The sequence below is a fragment of the Dysidea avara genome, chromosome 5 (genome assembly GCF_963678975.1).
Source record: "Dysidea avara chromosome 5, odDysAvar1.4, whole genome shotgun sequence".
In the NCBI taxonomy this organism is placed as follows: Eukaryota; Metazoa; Porifera; class Demospongiae; order Dictyoceratida; family Dysideidae; genus Dysidea; species Dysidea avara.
Genome location: NC_089276.1, coordinates 13,291,250 through 13,315,572, shown reverse-complemented (window position 1 = coordinate 13,315,572; position 24,323 = coordinate 13,291,250). Strand labels below are relative to the sequence as shown.

The following is a 24,323-nucleotide window of genomic DNA, read 5'->3' as shown; positions in this document are numbered from 1 at the left end:
TATCTAAACCATCTTGCTGTGTGATTGAAATGTGCTACATGGAATAATTCCCACACCTCAATAATAACAATTATTCAGTGATTCTCAAGTTGCTAAGTTACACAATACTGAGTCATAAAATACTTCTGCTATAGATTAGGAATATATACTCCAAGTTATAGGAAGGAACCCATGTGTCATCCAGAGAGCACAAAATTTACTGATTCCATGCATGTACAAAAAAAAATGCATTTCCTGTAGTGTGAGTAAAGGTAGTTTTGCAGTATGTATAATAATAATTTGACACACGTATATCCTACAGGTTACAATAATTTTTGTGAATATCAATTTTTTGTTGCAGACCCTACAGTAGGTAATGTGATTACTTGGTATTTGAATTATTTATTTAACTACCAACTGCCAATGGATATGCAACCAGTTTAGTAAAATTAATACTGCTACTAAAGCTCTCTTTTATAGCAATGTCCATATTCATGACATTACAGCTCAATCAGTACTACATCATATTACAGAATTGTATATGTGAACTACTTAGGTTGTTGGTTGTGACAACATACTTGAGTCTGGTATGGAGGCAGATGCTTGTGGAGTGTGTAATGGTGACAACAGCACTGCAACACATGTGACTGACTCAGCATCAGGAGTACTACCCAGTGTTGGTAATTAAATTGTGTTATTGTACCTTATTCCATCTACTAATCTCCATTTCAGCTTACCATGATATAACCACTATACCTGCTGGAGCAAGGCATGTTGACATTAGAGATGTAGGAACACCAGGGAACACTGTGTTCATGGGTATGTGACGCATGTATGATGAACCAGCAATTAAGCTATCGTGGGTCTTATGTAGCAAAGCAATGCATCGATTTTAATTTGTGCTACTATTGACTAGCTACATTGCATAAAACTGACAGTAGCTATGATCACTACTTGAATTTACAATTCCTAACTTTTCCTTGTACTCGTTACAATACTTTAGCCATTCTGGTTTGTTAATGTACAAAAGGTGATTGAATTTCCACTTTAAGTGATGATTCCTTTTCTTTAAATTATAGTGATCCTTTTTTGTTGTAAATTTTTTTACACTTTTATTACTATACTTTTCACAACTGTATCAATGCTTAAGTCAAAATGTGATAGCTGTAAGTCAGTAGTATGACAATAAACATTTAACCTACCTACGTACATGCAGTACATGTGTGTGCACATGTTTTTTACTGGTGCATAGTACAATACAGTTTATTATAATTATAGGCTCTTCTAAATTAGTTATTATTAAACAATATATAATATTAAATTTCTGTAGCACTGGAGGCCAATGGCGCTCAGATATTGAATGGAGACTTTAATATTCAGTCGACAATACAGTTTACTGCTGCTGGAAATGAATTTCAGTACAGACGAGATAATACTTTTGAATATATCTTTACCACAGGTCCTTTAGTGGAAATGCTAACTCTTCAGGTAAAACACTATAAATTAATTTTTATGCACTCAACAGAATTATAATTAGTGTACAACTGCTCTGAACAGTATGCTAGTAAATGACAATTCAAATATTTTTTTCTGCTATACAATGCTACTCAAATCTTTTAGAGGTATTCACTGGAATACTAGCTAATCCGCCTTAGATTTAGTCCCATTAAAATAAACAGTTATTGTTTAACACCGCAGTTAATACATTTGTAAATACATTGAAAACATCTACTAGTGTGATTTGTCTACTATAATGAATTATTCAGGCAATTGTGTATCTGTATGTACTGCATGTAATCATATTAATTTTTAAATTAATATTAACACTTTACATTATAATACATGACTTTATTTGCAGGGAATACCTGCCGCTGCTGGTTTAGCTTATTCATTTTCATGGCAGTACTTCACTTGTGGTACGTAAGTTGTGTTTTTCAAGACCGTACAGTACTTGCATTGTTTTGCAAGCCATGAAACTTTAGTTATGTAAACATATTTGTAGAAAATTAAATTGAGGTAGCCCAACACAAAACATTAATGAAGCTGATTATGTATACACAATTATTACACATGTATTGTCATGGCTGTTTTCTACTGATATCACAATTTCACAGCAACTGAAACTACATCACGGTTGTATATACACATACTGTTTTTTTTTTTCAAAAGCATGTAATTTCCACTGTGCGGTAATCGGATAAACTTTGCAGCTGAGTGAGTGTTCTGTTGAATTGTTAGATATATTCAAGTGATAGTCCTAGGTTAGGGGTTGTGTACAGTAGTAGTAGTAGTAGTAGTTATGCATGTCCATCCGTATGCTTTTCTGTCATATCATTTGGCAACACAAGGAAAACTGTTCATTTTACAATATGTGACCGGATTTGCGAAAAGGTACCTTTTTCACACACAAAATTTGACCCATTTTTTGAACTTTAAGGCTTTATAACTTTTTGATCATGGCATGTAATTGCTTGAACTATTCCATGAATGTAGCTACAGTATCTGGCAACATTTTGATACTAAGAGCAAGTTACTCAGTATAAGGAGTCAAGTGTTACAGCATTTTGTTTGCTGGTATGTCAAATGTGTGGAAAAGGTACCTTTTCGCAAATCCGGTCACATATATAGAAGTACATTATAGTATGGCTTATTGTGTATAACTGAAAATGTATTGATGTCATAAGCCCACCCAGTGATATGTAACCCAGTAATAATTCACAAATAGCATAATCATATTTCATGCACTAATTTTTGATTCACTTAAAAACTTATAGAAATCAGTAAACCTGTGCTTATTTTTATTTGCACAAGATAAACTACTCATAGTGCCATATAGACTAAACTTGGGTTCACTATTGTTGGCATTTCAACAGCATGCCTCATACCTTTGTTTTAGAATAGCAAGTGCTACAATGTTTTTTTTATTTTACAGAACCATGTGATTTAACATGCCAAAATGGAGGAACTCCAAACAATGATTGTACAGTGTGTAACTGTCTAGCTGGATTCACTGGTACAAACTGTCAAACAAATATTGATGATTGCAATCCTAATCCTTGTAATAATGGAGGAACATGTATAGATGGAGTAGACTCTTTTATGTGTACCTGTGTAAATGGTTTTATTGGTTCAACTTGTCAAACTAACATTGACGACTGTAATCCTAATCCTTGTGATAATGGAGGAGCCTGTACAGATGGAGTAGACTCCTTCACCTGTTCCTGTCCAGCTGGCTTTACTGGTTCAACCTGTCAAATAAATATTGATGATTGCAATCCTAATCCTTGTGATAATGGAGGAACCTGTACAGATGGAATAGACTCTTTCACGTGTTCCTGTGTAACTGGTTTTACTGGTTCAACCTGTCAAACAGATATTGATGATTGTGATCCTAATCCTTGTGATAATGGAGGAACCTGTACAGATGGAGTAAATTCCTTCACCTGTTCCTGTCCAGCTGGCTTTACTGGTTCAACTTGTCAAACTAACATTGACGATTGTAATCCTAATCCTTGTGATAATGGAGGAGCCTGTACAGATGGAGCAGACTCCTTCACCTGTTCCTGTCCAGCTGGCTTTACTGGTTCAACCTGTCAAACAAATATTGATGATTGTGACCCTAATCCTTGTGATAATGGAGGAACCTGTACAGATGGAATAAACTCTTTCACGTGTTCCTGTGTAACTGGCTTTACTGGTTCAACATGTCAAATAAACATTGATGACTGTGATCCTAATCCTTGTGATAATGAAGGTACCTGTACAGATGGAGTAGACTCCTTCACCTGTTCCTGTGTAACTGGCTTTACCGGTTCAACCTGTCAAGCTAACATTGATGACTGTGATCCTAATCCTTGTGATAATGGAGGAACCTGTACAGATGGAGTAGATTCCTTTACTTGTTCCTGTGTAACTGGATTTACTGGTTCAACCTGTCAAACTAACATTGATGACTGTGAACCTAATCCTTGTGATAATGAAGGTACCTGTTCAGATGGAGTAGACACCTTCACCTGTTCCTGTCCAGCTGGCTTTACTGGTTCAACCTGTCAAATAAATATTGATGACTGTGATCCTAATCCTTGTGATAATGGAGGAACCTGTACGGATGGAGTAGATTCCTTTACTTGTTCCTGTGTAACTGGATTTACTGGTTCAACCTGTCAAACTAACATTGATGACTGTGATCCTAATCCTTGTGATAATGAAGGTACCTGTACAGATGGAGTAGACTCCTTCACCTGTTCCTGCGTAACTGGCTTTACCGGTTCAACCTGTCAAGCTAACATTGACGACTGTGATCCTAATCCTTGTGATAATGGAGGAACCTGTACAGATGGAGTAAACTCTTTCATTTGTTCCTGTGTAACTGGCTTTACTGGTTCAACCTGTCAAACAAATATTGATGATTGTGTTCCTAATCCTTGTGAAAATGAAGGAACCTGTACAGATGGAGTAGACTCCTTCACCTGCTCCTGTCCAGCTGGCTTTACTGGTTCAACCTGTCAAATAAACATTAATGACTGTGATCCTAATCCTTGTGATAATGGAGGAACCTGTACAGATGGAGTAGATTCCTTTACTTGTTCCTGTGTAACTGGATTTACTGGTTCAACCTGTCAAACTAACATTGATGACTGTGATCCTAATCCTTGTGATAATGAAGGTACCTGTACAGATGGAGTAGACTCCTTCATCTGTTCCTGTCCAGCTGGCTTTACTGGTTCAACCTGTCAAACTAACATTGATGACTGTGATCCTAATCCTTGTGATAATGAAGGTACCTGTACAGATGGAGTAGACTCCTTCACCTGTTCCTGTCCAGCTGGCTTTACTGGTTCAACCTGTCAAACAAATATTGATGATTGTGACCCTAATCCTTGTGATAATGGAGGAACCTGTACAGATGGAATAGACTCTTTCACGTGTTCCTGTGTAACTGGCTTTACCGGTTCAACATGTCAAATAAACATTGATGACTGTGATCCTAATCCTTGTGATAATGAAGGTACCTGTACAGATGGAGTAGATTCCTTCACCTGTTCCTGTCCAGCTGGCTTTACTGGTTCAACCTGTCAAATAAATATCAATGACTGTGATCCTAATCCTTGTGATAATGGAGGAACCTGTACAGATGGAATAGATTCCTTTACTTGTTCCTGTGTAACTGGATTTACTGGTTCAACCTGTCAAGCTAACATTGATGACTGTGATCCTAATCCTTGTGATAATGAAGGTACCTGTACAGATGGAGTAGACTCCTTCACCTGTTCCTGTCCAGCTGGCTTTACTGGTTCAACCTGTCAAACTAACATTGATGACTGTAATCCTAATCCTTGTGATAATGGAGGTACCTGTACAGATGGAGTAGACTCCTTCACCTGTTCCTGTCCAGATGGCTTTACTGGTTCAACCTGTCAAATAAATATTGATGACTGTGATCCTAATCCTTGTGATAATGGAGGAACCTGTACGGATGGAGTAGATTCCTTTACGTGTTCCTGTGTAACTGGATTTACTGGTTCAACCTGTCAAATAAATATTGATGACTGTGATCCTAATCCTTGTGATAATGGAGGAACCTGTACGGATGGAGTAGATTCCTTTACTTGTTCCTGTGTAACTGGATTTACTGGTTCAACCTGTCAAACTAACATTGATGACTGTGATCCTAATCCTTGTGATAATGAAGGTACCTGTACAGATGGAGTAGACTCCTTCACCTGTTCCTGCGTAACTGGCTTTACCGGTTCAACCTGTCAAGCTAACATTGACGACTGTGATCCTAATCCTTGTGATAATGGAGGAACCTGTACAGATGGAGTAGACTCTTTCATTTGTTCCTGTGTAACTGGCTTTACTGGTTCAACCTGTCAAACAAATATTGATGATTGTGTTCCTAATCCTTGTGAAAATGAAGGAACCTGTACAGATGGAGTAGACACCTTCACCTGCTCCTGTCCAGCTGGCTTTACTGGTTCAACCTGTCAAATAAACATTAATGACTGTGATCCTAATCCTTGTGATAATGGAGGAACCTGTACAGATGGAGTAGATTCCTTTACTTGTTCCTGTGTAACTGGATTTACTGGTTCAACCTGTCAAACTAACATTGATGACTGTGATCCTAATCCTTGTGATAATGAAGGTACCTGTACAGATGGAGTAGACTCCTTCACCTGTTCCTGTCCAGCTGGCTTTACTGGTTCAACCTGTCAAACAAATATTGATGATTGTGACCCTAATCCTTGTGATAATGGAGGAACCTGTACAGATGGAATAGACTCTTTCACGTGTTCCTGTGTAACTGGCTTTACCGGTTCAACATGTCAAATAAACATTGATGACTGTGATCCTAATCCTTGTGATAATGAAGGTACCTGTACAGATGGAGTAGATTCCTTCACCTGTTCCTGTCCAGCTGGCTTTACTGGTTCAACCTGTCAAATAAATATCAATGACTGTGATCCTAATCCTTGTGATAATGGAGGAACCTGTACAGATGGAATAGATTCCTTTACTTGTTCCTGTGTAACTGGATTTACTGGTTCAACCTGTCAAGCTAACATTGATGACTGTGATCCTAATCCTTGTGATAATGAAGGTACCTGTACAGATGGAGTAGACTCCTTCACCTGTTCCTGTCCAGCTGGCTTTACTGGTTCAACCTGTCAAACTAACATTGATGACTGTAATCCTAATCCTTGTGATAATGGAGGTACCTGTATAGATGGAGTAGACTCCTTCACCTGTTCCTGTCCAGATGGCTTTACTGGTTCAACCTGTCAAATAAATATTGATGACTGTGATCCTAATCCTTGTGATAATGGAGGAACCTGTACGGATGGAGTAGATTCCTTTACGTGTTCCTGTGTAACTGGATTTACTGGTTCAACCTGTCAAATAAATATTGATGACTGTGATCCTAATCCTTGTGATAATGAAGGTACCTGTACAGATGGAGTAGACTCCTTCAACTGTTCCTGTGTAATTGGCTTTACCGGTTCAACCTGTCAAGCTAACATTGATGACTGTGATCCTAATCCTTGTGATAATGGAGGAACCTGTACAGATGGAGTAGATTCCTTTACTTGTTCCTGTGTAACTGGATTTACTGGTTCAACCTGTCAAACTAACATTGATGACTGTGAGCCTAATCCTTGTGATAATGAAGGTACCTGTTCAGATGGAGTAGACACCTTCACCTGTTCCTGTCCAGCTGGCTTTACTGGTTCAACCTGTCAAATAAATATTGATGACTGTGATCCTAATCCTTGTGATAATGGAGGAACCTGTACGGATGGAGTAGATTCCTTTACTTGTTCCTGTGTAACTGGATTTACTGGTTCAACCTGTCAAACTAACATTGATGACTGTGATCCTAATCCTTGTGATAATGAAGGTACCTGTACAGATGGAGTAGACTCCTTCACCTGTTCCTGCGTAACTGGCTTTACCGGTTCAACCTGTCAAGCTAACATTGACGACTGTGATCCTAATCCTTGTGATAATGGAGGAACCTGTACAGATGGAGTAGACTCTTTCATTTGTTCCTGTGTAACTGGCTTTACTGGTACAACCTGTCAAACAAATATTGATGACTGTGATCCTAATCCTTGTGATAATGAAGGTACCTGTACAGATGAAGTAGACTCCTTCACCTGTTCCTGTCCAGCTGGCTTTACTGGTTCAACCTGTCAAACAAATATTGATGACTGTGATCCTAATCCTTGTGATAATGGAGGAACCTGTACAGATGGAGTAGATTCCTTTACTTGTTCCTGTGTAACTGGATTTACTGGTTCAACCTGTCAAACTAACATTGATGACTGTGATCCTAATCCTTGTGATAATGGAGGAACCTGTACAGATGGAGTAGATTCCTTCACCTGTTCCTGTGTAACTGGCTTTACTGGTTCAACCTGTCAAACAAATATTGATGATTGTGATCTTAATCCTTGTGATAATGGAGGAACCTGTACAGATGGAGTAGATTCCTTTACTTGTTCCTGTGTAACTGGATTTACTGGTTCAACCTGTCAAACTAACATTGATGATTGTGATCCTAATCCTTGTGATAATGAAGGTACCTGTACAGATGGAGTAGACTCCTTCACCTGTTCCTGTCCAGCTGGCTTTACTGGTTCAACCTGTCAAACTAACATTGATGACTGTGATCCTAATCCTTGTGATAATGAAGGTACCTGTACTGATGGAGAAGACTCCTTCACCTGTTCCTGTGTAACTGGATTTACTGGTTCAACCTGTCAAACTAACATTGATGACTGTGATCCTAATCCTTGTGATAATGAAGGTACCTGTACTGATGGAGAAGACTCCTTCATCTGTTCCTGTGTAACTGGATTTACTGGTTCAACCTGTCAAACTAACATTGACGATTGTGATCCTAATCCTTGTGATAATGGAGGAATCTGTACAGATGGAGTAGACTTCTTCACCTGTTCCTGTCCAGCTGGTTTTACTGGTTCAACCTGTCAAACTAATATTGATGATTGTGATCCAAATCCTTGTGAAAATGAAGGTACCTGTACAGATGGAGTAAATGCATTTACCTGCATCTGCCCAACTGGTTTTACCGGTTCAAGATGTCAAGCAAATATTAATGGTTGTGATCCTAATCCTTGTGAAAATGATGGAACTTGTGCAGATGGAGTGGACTCCTTCACCTGCTTCTGTCCACCTGGTTTCACTGGTTCAACCTGCCAAACAAATATAGATGATTGTGACCCTAATCCTTGTGATAATGGAGGAACCTGTACAGATGGAGTAGACTCTTTTTCTTGTTCATGTCCAGCTGGTTTTACTGGCTCAACCTGTCAAACTAACATTGATGACTGTGATCCTAATCCTTGCGATAATGGAGGAGCCTGTACAGATGGAGTAGACTCTTTTTCTTGTTCCTGTTTAGCTGGTTTTACTGGTTCAACCTGTCAAATTAATATTGATGATTGTGACCCTAATCCTTGTGATAATGGAGGAACCTGTACAGATGGAGTAGACTCTTTTTCTTGTTCCTGTCCAGCTGGTTTTACTGGCTCAACCTGTCAAACTAACATTGATGACTGTGATCCTAATCCTTGCGATAATGGAGGAGCCTGTACAGATGGAGTAGACTCTTTTTCTTGTTCCTGTTTAGCTGGTTTTACTGGTTCAACCTGTCAAATTAATATTGATGATTGTGACCCTAATCCTTGTGATAATGGAGGAACCTGTACAGATGGAGTAGATTCCTTCACCTGTTCCTGTTCAGCTGGTTTTACTGGTTTGACCTGTCAAACAAATATTGATGATTGTGATCCTAATCCTTGTGATAATGGAGGAACCTGTACAGATGGAGTAAACTCTTTTTCTTGTTCCTGTCCAGCTGGTTTTACTGGTTCAACCTGTAAAACTAATATTGATGATTGTGACCCTAATCCTTGTGATAATGAAGGAACCTGTACAGATGGAGTAGATTCCTTTACTTGTTCCTGTGTAACTGGTTTTACTGGCTTAACCTGTCAAACTAACATTGACGATTGTGATCCTAATCCTTGTGATAATGGAGGGACCTGTACAGATGGAGTAGACACCTTCACCTGTTCCTGTCCAGATGGTTTTACTGGTTCGACCTGTCAAACTAACATTGATGATTGTGATCCTAATCCTTGTGATAATGAAGGAACCTGTACAGATGGAGTAGACTCCTTCACCTGTTCCTGTCCAGCTGGCTTTACTGGTTCAACCTGTCAAACTAACATTGATGACTGTGATCCTAATCCTTGTGATAATGAAGGAACCTGTACAGATGGAGTAGACTCCTTCACCTGTTTCTGTCCAGCTGGTTTTACTGGTTCAACATGTCAAACTAACATTGACGATTGTGACCCTAATCCTTGTGAAAATGAAGGAATCTGTGCAGATGGTGTGGACTCCTTTACTTGTTCCTGTGTAATGGGTTTTACTGGTTCAACCTGTCAAACTAACATTGATGATTGTAATCCAAATCCTTGTGAAAATGAAGGTACTTGTACAGATGGAGTAAATGCATTTACTTGCACCTGCCCAACTGGTTTTACTGGTTCAAGATGTCAAACAAATATTAATGGTTGTGATCCTAATCCTTGTGAAAATGATGGAACTTGTACAGATGGAGTGGACTCCGCCTTCACCTGTTTCTGTCCACCTGGCTTTACTGGTTCAACCTGTCAAATAAATATTGATGATTGTAATCCTAATCCTTGTGATAATGAAGGTACATGCACTGATGGAGTAGACTCATTTGACTGCACCTGTCCAACTGGTTTTACTGGTTCAACCTGTCAAATAAATGTTAATGATTGTGATCCTAATCCTTGTGAAAATGGAGGTACTTGTACAGATGGAGTAGACTCATTTGACTGCACCTGTCCAACTGGTTTTACTGGTTCAACCTGTCAAATAAATGTTAATGATTGTGATCCTAATCCTTGTGAAAATGGAGGTACTTGTACAGATGGAGTAGACTCGTTTGACTGCACCTGTCCAACTGGTTTTACTGGTTCAACCTGTCAAATAAATGTTAATGATTGTGATCCTAATCCTTGTGAAAATGGAGGTATTTGTACAGATGGAGTAGACTCGTTTGACTGCACCTGTCCAACTGGTTTTACTGGTTCAACCTGTCAAATAAATGTTATTGATTGTGATCCTAATCCTTGTGAAAATGGAGGTATTTGTACAGATGGAGTAGACTCGTTTGACTGCACCTGTCCAACTGGTTTTACTGGTTCAACCTGTCAAATAAATGTTAATGATTGTGATCCTAATCCTTGTGAAAATGGAGGTATTTGTACAGATGGAGTAGACTCGTTTGATTGCACCTGTCCAACTGGTTTTACTGGTTCAACCTGTCAAATAAATGTTAATGATTGTGATCCTAATCCTTGTGAAAATGGAGGTATTTGTACAGATGGAGTAGACTCGTTTGACTGCACCTGTCCAACTGGTTTTACTGGTTCAACCTGTCAAATAAATGTTAATGATTGTGATCCTAATCCTTGTGAAAATGGAGGTATTTGTACAGATGGAGTAGACTCATTTGACTGCACCTGTCCAACTGGTTTTACTGGTTCTACCTGTCAAATAAATATTGATGATTGTAATCCTAATCCTTGTGAAAATGGAGGTACTTGTACAGATGGAGTAGACTCATTTACCTGCACCTGTCCAACTGGTTTTACCGGGTTAACATGTCAGACAAATATTGACGATTGTGACCCTAATCCTTGTGATAATGGAGGCACCTGTAGTGATGGGATTAACTCATTTACCTGTGATTGTGAGGATGGGTTCACTGGATTGATGTGTGAAACAAGTAATTCTATATGTGTAGGTTAAAACATTGCTGTGAATACAAGTTTAGATGAAGTACTGGGCTTCAGTGAGTCATGTTAAACTATTCAACTAGGAAACCTTATGGCTTCATCATTACCAAAATATATTTGTATAACCTGTTCTTGTTTAGCAAGAAAAGAAGTGTTTAAAGTTACTTCAAAATGTTGAAATAACTAATTCTAAATTATTTCTTGCACCATTTCTAAAGGCATCATACGATTTCTTATTAAACACATCTCATGCAACTGCAAAATAAGTAACAAATTTCCAAGTACGTACATTAAATTACAACCAATATTCATAATAACTACAGTACTGTAGCTCAATAAATATTACAGTACCATATAATTTTATGCAAATAAATTTTAGACATGTTTGATTAGTTACTTAGAAGCTGGTGACAGTAATTAACTATATGGGCGCCTAGTTTTAGAAGTAACACAACATCAAATTGTTTTCTGTTTTAAAGTGATTATGTTGCATTAAAATGCTGTTAGTAAAAGCATCTGTCATATGTATGCAAGAGTTTATGATGTATAAAAAGGATTGGGGAGAATGTCTAATTCAAATGCAGCCAGAAAAGGTTGAGTATAACAGCCAGTAAAGTAGTGGCATCTCTAACATAAGACAAAGGTTCGGTATTACAAATATTAACACTAACTTATTACATATAATTATGCAAGTAGTTTTGAGGTAGAAAACTTAGCAGCCATTATTCAGTCAGGTTTGTCTGATGTCATCAGGAAATTAGTCAGTCAGACAGTAAAAATCCACCAAATATTAATTTTCTTTTAATTTTGTAAGTGCATGCTTAAGGTTGCACTGAAGGCACTTTTGGATTTGATTGTACCTAACCCATACTGCCAAGACACCATGAAGGTATTGTGAAGCTGGTTTCTTTTTGTGAGAAAGTGCAAGCCTCCTAATATAATACAATACTATACCGTATTGTGTCATATAAAAGACCTACACTGTGGATATTTATCAGTTAAATAGTGTACAGTAAAAAGAGAACTTTGTCTAAATGTAAAAGCAGATATTGACACAAGTACAGTAGCTAAGGATGTAAGGATGTTATAAATTTAGTGATAGATACCCAACTTAATAGCTGAATATTTCTAGCTAAAGTGTATATACAGCAATGTTCAGTGTAAGCTACTTTGATGGCATAATCAGACATAAGGCATTTATTATTAATTTTTGATTTTAGTATTTCATTGTCTTACATATTTCTGAATTTGTTCATTAAATTTGTTTTTAATAATAGCTGTAGGTGTTACATGTCCACCGCTTACTGCTCCTGAGGATGGAATTATTGATTGCTCACTGGGAGATGATGGAGAACCTGATCCTGGAGATTTCTGTGTCTTCATATGTGATGAAGGGTATGAATTAACTGGTAGTGACAGTAGAACTTGTGGAGATGATGGGACATGGAGTGGAACTGATGCTACTTGTACAGCTCCAGCTGGTATGGTCTCATAATAAATAACAAATAAAAATACAGTATGTATTGTTAAGTACTGATCAATGTATTGTGATACTAACACTTGCTGCTAACTTGGGCCTGCGAAAACAAAACATGGGGACACATAAAAATTATTTTGCATACTTTTTCAAACTTTCATGGCTCATAATTTTTATATCATTATCTTATGGCCATAACTATCAGTAAGCATTTAGTTAACTATACAATGCAAGTTACGTAATGCAAATATTCTATTCCAGTACTGAGATATGATCTATTTTGTAACTAGATGTGATTTGTGCCCACATGCCCTAATCTTGCAGGCTTGAGCTCGGTCACATACACATGTATACTGCTAAAACAAATCACTCATTTATTCTATATAACTACTCATTTTTAAAATGATAACCCACATTAATACTTGTAGTTACATGTCCAACACTCACTGCTCCTGATAATGGAGGGATTGATTGCTCACTGGGAGATGATGGGATAGCTAACCCTGGAGATGTGTGTGTCTTTATGTGTAATGAAGAATATCACTTAACTGGTAGTGACATCAGGACATGTGGAGATGATGGGAACTGGAGTGGAACTGACACTGCTTGTGAAAGACCAGCTGGTAAGTCATCATTTTACCATAGATACATCATACATAAAACACCCAGTGAAGTTTCAACAGAAAAGCATGGGCTAAAAACTTGGTGCTAAACCCATAAGAAAGCAAAATTGGCTTCACAAACCATTACAATGAGGTTTTCCTACAGTTTTACATACAATTGAAAGTTGCAAAGTATACAGAATTCCTAAAACCTGAATTCTGTAAAATCTACAGTACATGCTCACTGAATCAGTACTTATATAGACCATCCATACTTCTATAGACCCTATATATATACTGCTCTGTAAAAGATAGTGAAGATACGTACATGTATCATAAGTTTTTGTGTCAAAATGATATTTAGTTTACAATTTAATTTGCTCATACTATCGATAATTAGGAACATGTCCTCCACTCACTGCTCCTGATAATGGGGATATTGACTGTGAATTCGGAGATGATGGATTCCCCACTAGATGGGATGCCTGTACTTTTACATGTGACCCTGGATTTGAGTTGTATGGTAGTTCTACCAGAAGGTGTTTGGCTTGGTGGGGCTGGACAATATGGACTGGCCGAAAAGCTAAATGCATTGAAGGTAGGAGTAGTTTCATGATATGTACGTAATATAATAAGTAGTTTGTATACATTCTAAGCTTTTCATATGGATCTACCATTCTTTGCAAGTGTAGAGCTACAGTTAAAAATAATGATGTAAATCAGCCCTTTATTTATATGCTACCCTTAACCTATAGTATTTCCTTAATCCTTAACTTATGTACATATAATGTATTACATTTTAACTCACACCCTCAGTGCCTACATGTCCACCACTTACTGCTCCTGATAATGGAACTATTGATTGTTTACTGGGAGATGATGGAGTAGCTACTAGAGGAGACAAGTGTTTCCTTAACTGTAATGATGGGTTTGTTCTCCGTGGTAGTGCCGTTAGGAAATGTTGGACCTGGCGTCGAAGAACTGAATGGACTGGAAAAGACACAGTGTGTACTGAAGGTACTGCTCCAATACTTGAGAATACATAATGTATTATTCTCAAAGTGCACAGTACATGATATTATGCTGTACATTGGAAAAATTAGCACATGGTCTAGAACCCAATATTGTACTCACTTGTGCTATATTGGTCTCTCATCCCTGAGGCAAAGCTATATTTCCATATTACACTCATGGCAGTGTTTTAACTAGTATATACAGTACACTTAATGCTTTTAGCTTAAGATAAACATAGCACACTAGTGCATTACTACAAAATCTACAAAAACCCATAAATATTGGTCTTACATGTCATTTACAACTGTATTCATTTAATTTTCCATTATTTTTGCACACACAGCACCTAAATGTCCTCCTCTCGATCCTCCTAATAATGGAAGCATCAATTGTTTACTGGGAAGTGATGGAGAGCCTACTAATGGTGACCACTGTTTCTTCACCTGTGATGATGGTTACCGGAGGATTGGAAGCAGATGGAGGAAGTGTTATGTTACACGATATGGTCCCAAATGGACTGGCATTGCTACCAACTGTAAAGGTACTGTATGTTTGACAACATAGCAGCTAGGCTTACATAATAATACAAATGCATAATCCAGTGGTATATCACATAAATGTTACTGTACTTTATTGTGTTTATTTTTTTCTTGATGTAGGAAAGTGAACAGCTGGCTGAAAAAGGATTACAAGAACATTTTATGTACATTTTTAATATGCACAATTAGCTACCTTGCACTTATAAAGTTTGATATTTTTAGTACCTATTGTCTAAATTATTGTAAACTGCACATTACTCTATTACACAAATCATGATAAATTTAACCTAATGATGTGTATCATATACAATTACTACACACTTTATTTGTTAACCAAAAGTCCACAGTAGAGTATCTGCTGTTTTGTATGTAATCAAGTTTACATACTGTACTGTATGCGGTTACATCTGACTTTTTTATAACTAAAATTAAGTTATTGCAAGCTAAGGTACTGCATGATTTCATCTATTACACTCTTCAGCGTTCCCAATTTACTTGCATTATATGCTCCTAGGTTATCAACAATTATCTTGGAATATTTTAATCAGTGAATTCCCTATTAGAGTATATATTTCACTATAAAGTGACTGTTCTATTAGAGCTCTATTGCAGTTTCAACTTACTGCTCTATTAAGGAGTATCAATCTTTTTTAATGGAATTAAGCTCCATAGTTTGAAATATTCACCTAATATGCTTTTTATTTATGCTGGAATATTTGACGCAAGCCTATGGCTGGCTTGCCCCACCCTTCATGACAATTTTATTCCACTTTCGTTTGCATAAGTTATGCATTCTATAGAGTAATTGAACAGAGCGCTGTATATAAATGAACAAACTTTTCACAGAGTTCGTAAAATAGAGAGGACTACTGTACAGTGCACATACATATAGAAGCTAAACTGTTCATATATATATGTGTATGTGTGTGTATGTATTATACAGTCTGTAGTCTCAGTGTGTAATGTTCATGTAGTCACTTGCAATTGTCTTCTTGTCAGTTCTTGATACGAAGTAAAGCTATATAGGTGAGGATGAACAAGGCTAGTGCTAGTAGTCCAAGTCCCAAGAAGTTCCAGTATATGTTGTACTGACGAAAATCAAGATCCTCCAGATAATCATTGCCGTCCAAAACTGTAATATCCACACTAAAACAGACATATCAAAAATGATTCATGGCTAAAAAATCTATAAATTTGTTGTTGTTTTCAATTATACCCTTTCATCTATTGTAAAGTTGAAATTACGTAAAGTGAAATCACTCAAAAAAGACATCGCAAAATGTATACACATTTGAGACCCGGGATACCTGAGAAGAATAAGCAATAACACACATGAATAATAATCCTACAAGGAGTTTAGACACCAATATTATATCTTAAGTTTATGTAAATGTCACAGAGGTGACAGAAGATGGGAGCTCAAAGTGCTTGAGCTATCTGCTCACAACTTTCACAAAGTATTCTTGCAAAGATCAAGATCTTCTAATAGAACAGTCACATATTGTAATAAAGCAGTCGGGTATCATGTATAATCATTACTTTGTGTTAAAAAATTGTTTTTAAACATAATACATTTAAACATAATACAAAATCCTTAGAAATTGATGCACTCTAGCAAAACACTTTTGTGTTCTTGAGTCCCCAGTGCCCTCTCCACTTCTGTGTCAAATGATGGTCTAGTGATAGAGTATCAAGTTTGGTAGGACATATGGTTACCACCTGACACTGATAGTAGCCCAATCTACTAGGGTCTAAGACATCCCTCATAGTTTTACTAGAATCATCATTAACCTATTTCATGAATCAACATAACTACATATCACTGATTCAGTGCAGTAACTACATAGACTGCCATACTACGTACTTTTGGGCCATGAGTTACAAACCCAGAGTTTGCAAAAAGTTTATAATTAAATGGAACAACTGCTCTATTAGAGTGTTTTACTGTTGTATCAATCTTGCAAACAAAAACTTCTGGTAGGACACCACAATTCTTTGGTAGGGCCTAGGAACTATTAGGCCCACCACTACATAATATGTCACTGACCAGGCTCTCTTTGTATAAGCCCCTATAGTGCACCAATACACTGTGTGCTAATAATGACAATATTAAGGAATACATTGATATAACTTGATGGCAAACAGTGCTATATTGTCAGTATGGCTACATACCAGTTAGTTCCATTGAACTCCGCACAGAAAATAAACTGAGCATTTTCTACCTCATTCTCTAGCAAAATCTACCAAACAACATTATAACAATAATGTAACTTCTTAAGTATACAAGTCTCTGCACATCATTCACGTAATGAATTACTGGTATACAAGTACAAGGAATTTTAAGTTTGATTAGGGATCATAAAAATAGAAAGTAGTGAAACAATTAAGGTCACCTACATTTGCAGATATACTAGTGGACATTTAATCCCTAATTCAGTCATGGGTATAGATTGAAGTAAGGATTAAATGTCCACTAGTATGTCTGCAAATGTAGGTGACCTCTACTTTTTTATATCTATGAACTTAAAATTCCTAGTTTTCCTCCTATTTGTGTATTTACTTTTTATGACTAGCATACCGCATCAAAAGAAGGAATGGTGCAATATTTAATGTTTCATCTGAATGTGCACCTTATTTATATATCAATTACTGAAAAATGAAATGGTCATTACACCTAGTTTTCATCTATTCCATGTTCGGTCCATTATATATGAAGAACATTATGAAAAGCAACTCAGCAATCAATCCAGACTACAGAAATACAGACAATTTCCACTACAAATGTTGGAAAGCTATCACACACTACTGCAAATTGACACAAAGGAGGACAAAGGTAAGTCCATGAAGTGTGCATTACATTCACTGTGGTATGCCATAAGGCACCTGTCGGCTGAAGCAACATTTAACATCTTGAAACATCAAGACTGTAACCTTATAATAGCTGTTATTAAGTTACACTTGAATGTCTGAAGACATCAGACAGGTATATAAGGCAGGAAGACAGGCACATAGGCATGTAGGCAGGCAGGCAGACAGGCTGGCAGGCAGGAAGTTGATCAGTAGAAATTATATTTAATTTTTCTTTAAAAGTCTGTAGCACACTTTTGGGCTTGATTCTACCTAACCAATAGTGCCAACGTATTGTGAGGCTGGTTTCTGGTTAATAATAACCAAACACCAGTTTCACAATACCTTGGCAATAATGGATAGGGAGACCAAAAAGAGTGGCCAAAATGCTTTCAATACATTACTACAGACTTTTCTACTAGCAGATGTTCTACTGACTGACTGCTTACCTGATGCCTTTAGATAAGCATAACTCAGAAGCAGCTAAGGCTACACAGTTGATTACTTCACTATTAGACATTGCTTCAGCTGATTGATGTTCTTTGGCATACTACAATGTACACATCATGGACTTAGCTTGTCCTCTTTTGTGTCCTATTTCTTCTTGCTGACAGTGCAAGGAGTTGATTCATGGTAACCAGCTAGCGCATGATAACTTTATTATGTTTGTAATGAAAACTGTCTGTATTCTCTGTGACTGGATTGATTGCAGAGGTACTTCTCATAATGTTCTTAACTTGTAACCCTGTGTAATGGGCTGAACATGGATGAAAAGAAGTGTAATGGCCACTTATTTTCTCTTTTATTGATTGATATTTGGGCGTGCATTCAGATGAGCACATTAAGTAAGGTAGTTTTCTTTCTTTTGATGCGTACTTTGTTCACCAGTCATAATTATGTTAAACACACCAGTAGAAAGAAATTATTAGGAACTTAAAGTTTGAATAGGGATCATAGATGTAAAAAGCAGTAAAATGCAAATACAACCCCATGAATATATAGTGAGACCAGAGATTATTTTTACAAAATTATGTAATTATGAATCCTCTCCTATACAATGAACTACAGTTACTGTAATTTAACCATCAAATCCAGCCATTTATACACTTATAGCAAAAGTGTATTTCTACTATGATAGCACTGTAGATATGATACCATACCAAACACCATCACTACAGAGACAATGGTCTGAGCAGCAGCATATATACCCTCAATAGCTCCAATGGAAACATCAAAATCTACATTAAACTTAAATCTGGACACTTCATTGTAATCATATTAAACTGTTCATTTGTAATGTAGGGACTTTCAGCTGGTCATTTGAAGAAGATTTTTGGGAAAAGAGCTGTAAACGAAGGTACAAAACATTTGCTATTAACAATGCATGGCATAGCAATTACATGTAATGCTACATTGACCAATTCTGTAATTAATGTGTAATTTTTTACTTGACCTATAGTAAGCAAGACAATACAGTACATTAAAGCTTGTCTATGTTTGATTTAAATTCCTTTCTCTAAATAAGATTATTCTACTTTCCTCTCCAGTGTGCAAACTAATATGCATTTTATTAAATACCTCTGTCATTTTTTTTGATTTCTCTGTTTATTGTAATTATTAATGATGTGAAGATAAACTATAGCTATAGTAAATGAAGCTAAACTAGTTAGCCATTAAATCCCACAATGATCAATGTTACCACATGTCTAAATTTTGTGGAACACAGCTTCTCACTTTCCTTGGATGGCAAAAGACAGGCGTTTTGTACTACTGTGTTAGTTGAAATCCTCTAAAGCTGTTAATGTCTTATGATCAACATGATTTATACTAACTGTATCTATAGGATAATTATGTTAACTTCAGAGTGATTCCACCCACTGACTACCTACAAAATGTGGTTAATAGTTCAAAAGATTTATTATGATTCTTTGATGAACTCAAACAACAAGCCAATTAGATTAAACTAGCACATTAGTGGGGTATTGACTGTTGATTAGTTGATGACTTTATCTGTTTAGGAAACATCCCAAGTTACAAGGTTGTCTATCCTAAAATGAAGTAGTTACCAGGAAGAGAGAAGTGGGAAGAAGAAGACTCACATGATGAATTCCTAATTGAAGGTCTTCCCTTCCATGATATGAAAGTTAAATTGAAACACACACCAAGGCTCCACCCACCAGGGTAAGCTATAGTACATGGGAATAGATAAAACTAAATAGGTATCCTCATAAAGAGTAATAGAGCAAATTGATTTTCATGTTGTACTGACATTATAAGATTTGAAACATTGAAACAAACAAAGCCTGGATCATTTCCTACCAAAATAATACACGTAAAGATGAAAGATCGACAGCTGTCGGTTCAGCATTGCAGAAGAAGTGAAGCTTTTCACAAAGTACCATGTTTTATACACTGTATTATACATGTACACTCACCTTGAACATGTTGTTTGCTTTTGTAACCCTATCCTATCCCATGATCAGAATTGCCTGTTCTTCTTTAATAAGCCAATGGACTATATGTTATTCCTGATGGCTATATAATTATATACGTGTATATATATATATATAGAGAGAGAGTATAATTTTGAATGGGCAGACATGTATGCAAACCAAAGCAAATTATGATAACAATAATTGTTTTAACTACAGAGAACATAGTTTTTCATGATTTAAAACTAGTGCTACTTATATTTTGAATTAAAAAGTGATACGCTACCAATTTTTAACTGATCGCTACTAATATAATGTAAAAATTGTGTATTTCCCACATGTTATCTATAGAGAGTCAGTTACCAGATGTTGGACTAGTACCACTTAATATACCAGTGGAAGACTGTTATTACACTGGTAGTGTAGTGGGTGATGGTGGATCAGTTGTGGCTCTATCACAGTGTAATGATGAAATGGTAATGTGTAACTATTACATAACATTCAACACACAATTTTGCTGATTCACTATTCAATAGCTTTACAAATGAGCGTATACAGTCATACAAGCACATGCACGTATGTGTACATAGGCCACACCTTATAGAATGTAATATCTTTAGTTTGGGTAGTAGTTTCAGTAACACCACATCACCATGACATTTTCCCAGCCAGCAAATGCATGCCACATAAACCCCACTAATGATTCACTGGACACCACTTATCCTGTACTGTATGGATTCCTATTTGAGTGGGTATGAAGACTAGACAAATCATGCCAAAAATAATAAACTGGGTTTCATGATTTGATTGATGTTTGCATTTCAAGATTTCAGATGCTTAAGTATAAAGTACAGTAACTGTTTTGTCACTTTGCAAACAGGATGGAAGAAATAGTACAGTATCATTTTACAACTTCCTGTCAGCTACACTTCATGTTTTGCTATGCAGTCATATTCAAAAATGTAAGAAAACAGAAGCTGTCCAAGGATTTATAAAGTAGCTATATACTTGTCCATATAAAATGCAATGATATACAAACACGAAAGATCTTGGGTTGAATCTAATGGTACCTTTATGGAACAAGTATAGTTAGGTAGTATTCTCTGAAAATTGAAAAATGTAATTTCCCAGCCTGACCAAACTTGACAGATAGCTTTTCCAGATAGCTTCTCATACCTTTAATAAAATTTTGCTACAATATTACATACAACACCTTTAGGCTGACAAAGGTGCAGCTAAGTTGCTACCTTTTTTAGAAAACAAGTTATGATTAGTCAAGTTTCCAAATGAAAAAGGCTGTAAGACTGGTTTTGTCAGACTGGGTCACACATTTGTAACCCAGAAGAATGAAGGCTTGATACAAACATGTTAACTTTGAAACAAAGTATGCAGGTATATACCACAACATTTTTTAAACTTTGCCCCTATTGACTAAGAAGCATGGCAAACCAATTATATAGGATCTAATTTTGGCTGTGGGTATAATTGCGGTATCCAGTACACTTCATTTGTTATTGCCATAGATGGGAGTAGTAGAGACTTATGGTGGTAGTTACATGATACAGCCAGTAGGAGGTGGTGGGCTGGGAGAAGACAACCCACACCATCAATGATTGGTCATTATTATCTGATGAACACAAACACTCAGTAGACAGTAAGTGTGAATTGCATGCGGTGCTGTGTAACATAATCAATGTATTACATAACAAGAAAACTGTCAGGTACCATCTGTGAGAAATGCCTACAACATTATTCTTTTAATTTCCAACATAACTCTTCATTTATGCAGATTGTCAGATTCAATAAATAGATTGTCAAGTTAAAGTTTATAGGAGGTAAATTTAAAACCTATAATGTACAGCTTGTTCTTCACAAAGTTTGGCGCATTGTCAATGTAGATAGGTTATTGATATGTTAAGATATAATTTCTGCCTGCATAACTGATAAACTATATAGATACTACAAACTGCATACTGAATTACAAATCATACATGCATAGCATATCTATCCCTTTTCAGCTATCCAGTGTTACATTTCCCATACACTGGCTAATGGAATGGTTACTTCTCCCAGTAATGTCTACCAGTCAGTAGCTCACTATGAGTGTGATGATGGGTACACCTTATTGGGACCATCAACTAGAAAGTGTCTCATTACTGGTACATGGAGTGGATATAAACCAGTGTGTAGCTGATAACTAGATGAAGGTAAGTGATATATGCAAACACAATGATCACACACATACACACACACACCACACACACACACACACACACACACACACACACACACACACACACACACACACACACACACACACACACACACACACACACACACACACACACACACACACACATACACACACACAACAAGCACACACACACACACACACACACACACACACACACACACACACACACACACACACACACACACACACACACACACACACACACATACACACACACAACAAGCACACACACACACACACACACACACACACACACACACACACACACACACACACACACACACACACACACACACACACACACACACACACACACACACACACACACACACATACACACACAACAAGCACACACACACACACACACACACACACACACACACACACACACACACACAGAGCAGTGAAAAGTTATATAACAGTAAGTGAAAGCCAATGTTTGAACTAATGTGTCCCATGTTCTACGATATAATGTAAGGCTGTAAGCCTATTACCAACTATTGCATCTTAACACAACCATAGTTACATTTGAAATTAGAACACTGAAGTTTTTGAAATTGTGACTGAATTTTGGAAAATCACCCATATGGGTGCATGTGAAATAATTAGAATTTTCATATTTAGTGGGTTGCTAATAAGAGCAGGGCACAGTTTTGAAAATATTTCAAGAAGTTTCTTGTAATTTAAGGTATTGATAATGGCTTAAAACCATCACAAGTAGATTTGCACTATAAAGTTTGTGATTTGATCATTAAATATTTTAGGTGTCAAATGCACCCATATGGGTGATTTTCCAAAATTTGGTCACAATTATTATTAGTTTAAACAGTCCACTTAACATTTTTCAGCTTAAGATAAACACACAGTAGTACACTATATATAAATCTATAAAAACCCATAATTGGTCTTACATATCATTTACAACTATATTCATTTAATTTTCCCTTTTTTTTGCACACGCAGCACCTTTACTACACACTTTATTTGTGAACCAACAGTCCACAGTAGAGAGTATCTGCTATTAATATTTTTGTATGTGATCAAGTTTACATACTATACTGTATGTGGTTACGTTTGACCTTTTATAACTAAAATTAAGGACCGTATGTACCAATTAGTTTTAAGGTGCTTAACTCGACACCTGTACGCACATAGATGAATCATTCACTCTTAATCTTCTTGCTTTGGAACTACACAGTCCATCACTGATTCACTATTGACTGATTGTGTTTGAGGTACAGGTGTACACTGCCTGAGGATAACAGATACAATAGGCAACTGTTCTGTTGAGCATTTACCCATACCTGCATAAAGCTTGATAGTATAATAATATTATAACCTGTTCAAAGTGGATATTGTGCCGGCACCAGTCTGCAACCTAAAATTGCTATTTGACCGGCAGTCCATCCATATCAAACACACTATAGCTGTATGAAGGTAAGTACTGGCATGATATTCACTTCAAAAAATTAACTATCAAGCTTAAGCTTCATGCTGGTATCTCAGCAGAAAAGCTGTGTATGGTAATAAATGAAGCCTTTGTACACCTACCAACCCAACTTCGATCCAATCATAATTTTATAAGTAGTTGGCTAGGCCCAAGTCTATTATGCTTAAAAATTTTTCAGGAATTTCCCAAATTTTTCACCTATTATATGCTCTTCAGTGTTCCCATTATGCTTGCATCATAATCCTATAGGTTAACAACATTTCTAACAAATATCTTGGAGCATATTAATCAGTGAATGCTCTATTAGAGTATTTCACTGCAAAGTGACTGTTCTGTTGATCCTCTATTGCAGTTTCCACTGAC

The 24,323-nt window shown here is 36.7% G+C and overlaps 1 protein-coding gene across 1 annotated transcript in view; it reads left to right on the top strand.

The window, feature by feature from the left end:
- The window catches only part of LOC136255016 (uncharacterized), a 28,511-nt gene extending 13,161 nt beyond the window's left edge, over nucleotides 1–15,350 (top strand). Inside the window, exons 20-30 of the mRNA XM_066047736.1 lie at nucleotides 536–659; nucleotides 712–798; nucleotides 1,310–1,467; nucleotides 1,838–1,895; nucleotides 2,912–11,335; nucleotides 12,623–12,826; nucleotides 13,251–13,445; nucleotides 13,825–14,022; nucleotides 14,241–14,441; nucleotides 14,782–14,979; nucleotides 15,098–15,350. Of these exons, the coding sequence (XP_065903808.1) occupies nucleotides 536–659; nucleotides 712–798; nucleotides 1,310–1,467; nucleotides 1,838–1,895; nucleotides 2,912–11,335; nucleotides 12,623–12,826; nucleotides 13,251–13,445; nucleotides 13,825–14,022; nucleotides 14,241–14,441; nucleotides 14,782–14,979; nucleotides 15,098–15,105 (9,855 nt within the window). The 3' untranslated portion in view covers nucleotides 15,106–15,350. The remainder of the gene's footprint in view (nucleotides 1–535; nucleotides 660–711; nucleotides 799–1,309; nucleotides 1,468–1,837; nucleotides 1,896–2,911; nucleotides 11,336–12,622; nucleotides 12,827–13,250; nucleotides 13,446–13,824; nucleotides 14,023–14,240; nucleotides 14,442–14,781; nucleotides 14,980–15,097) is intronic.
- The last annotated feature ends 8,973 nt before the right edge of the window (nucleotides 15,351–24,323 follow it).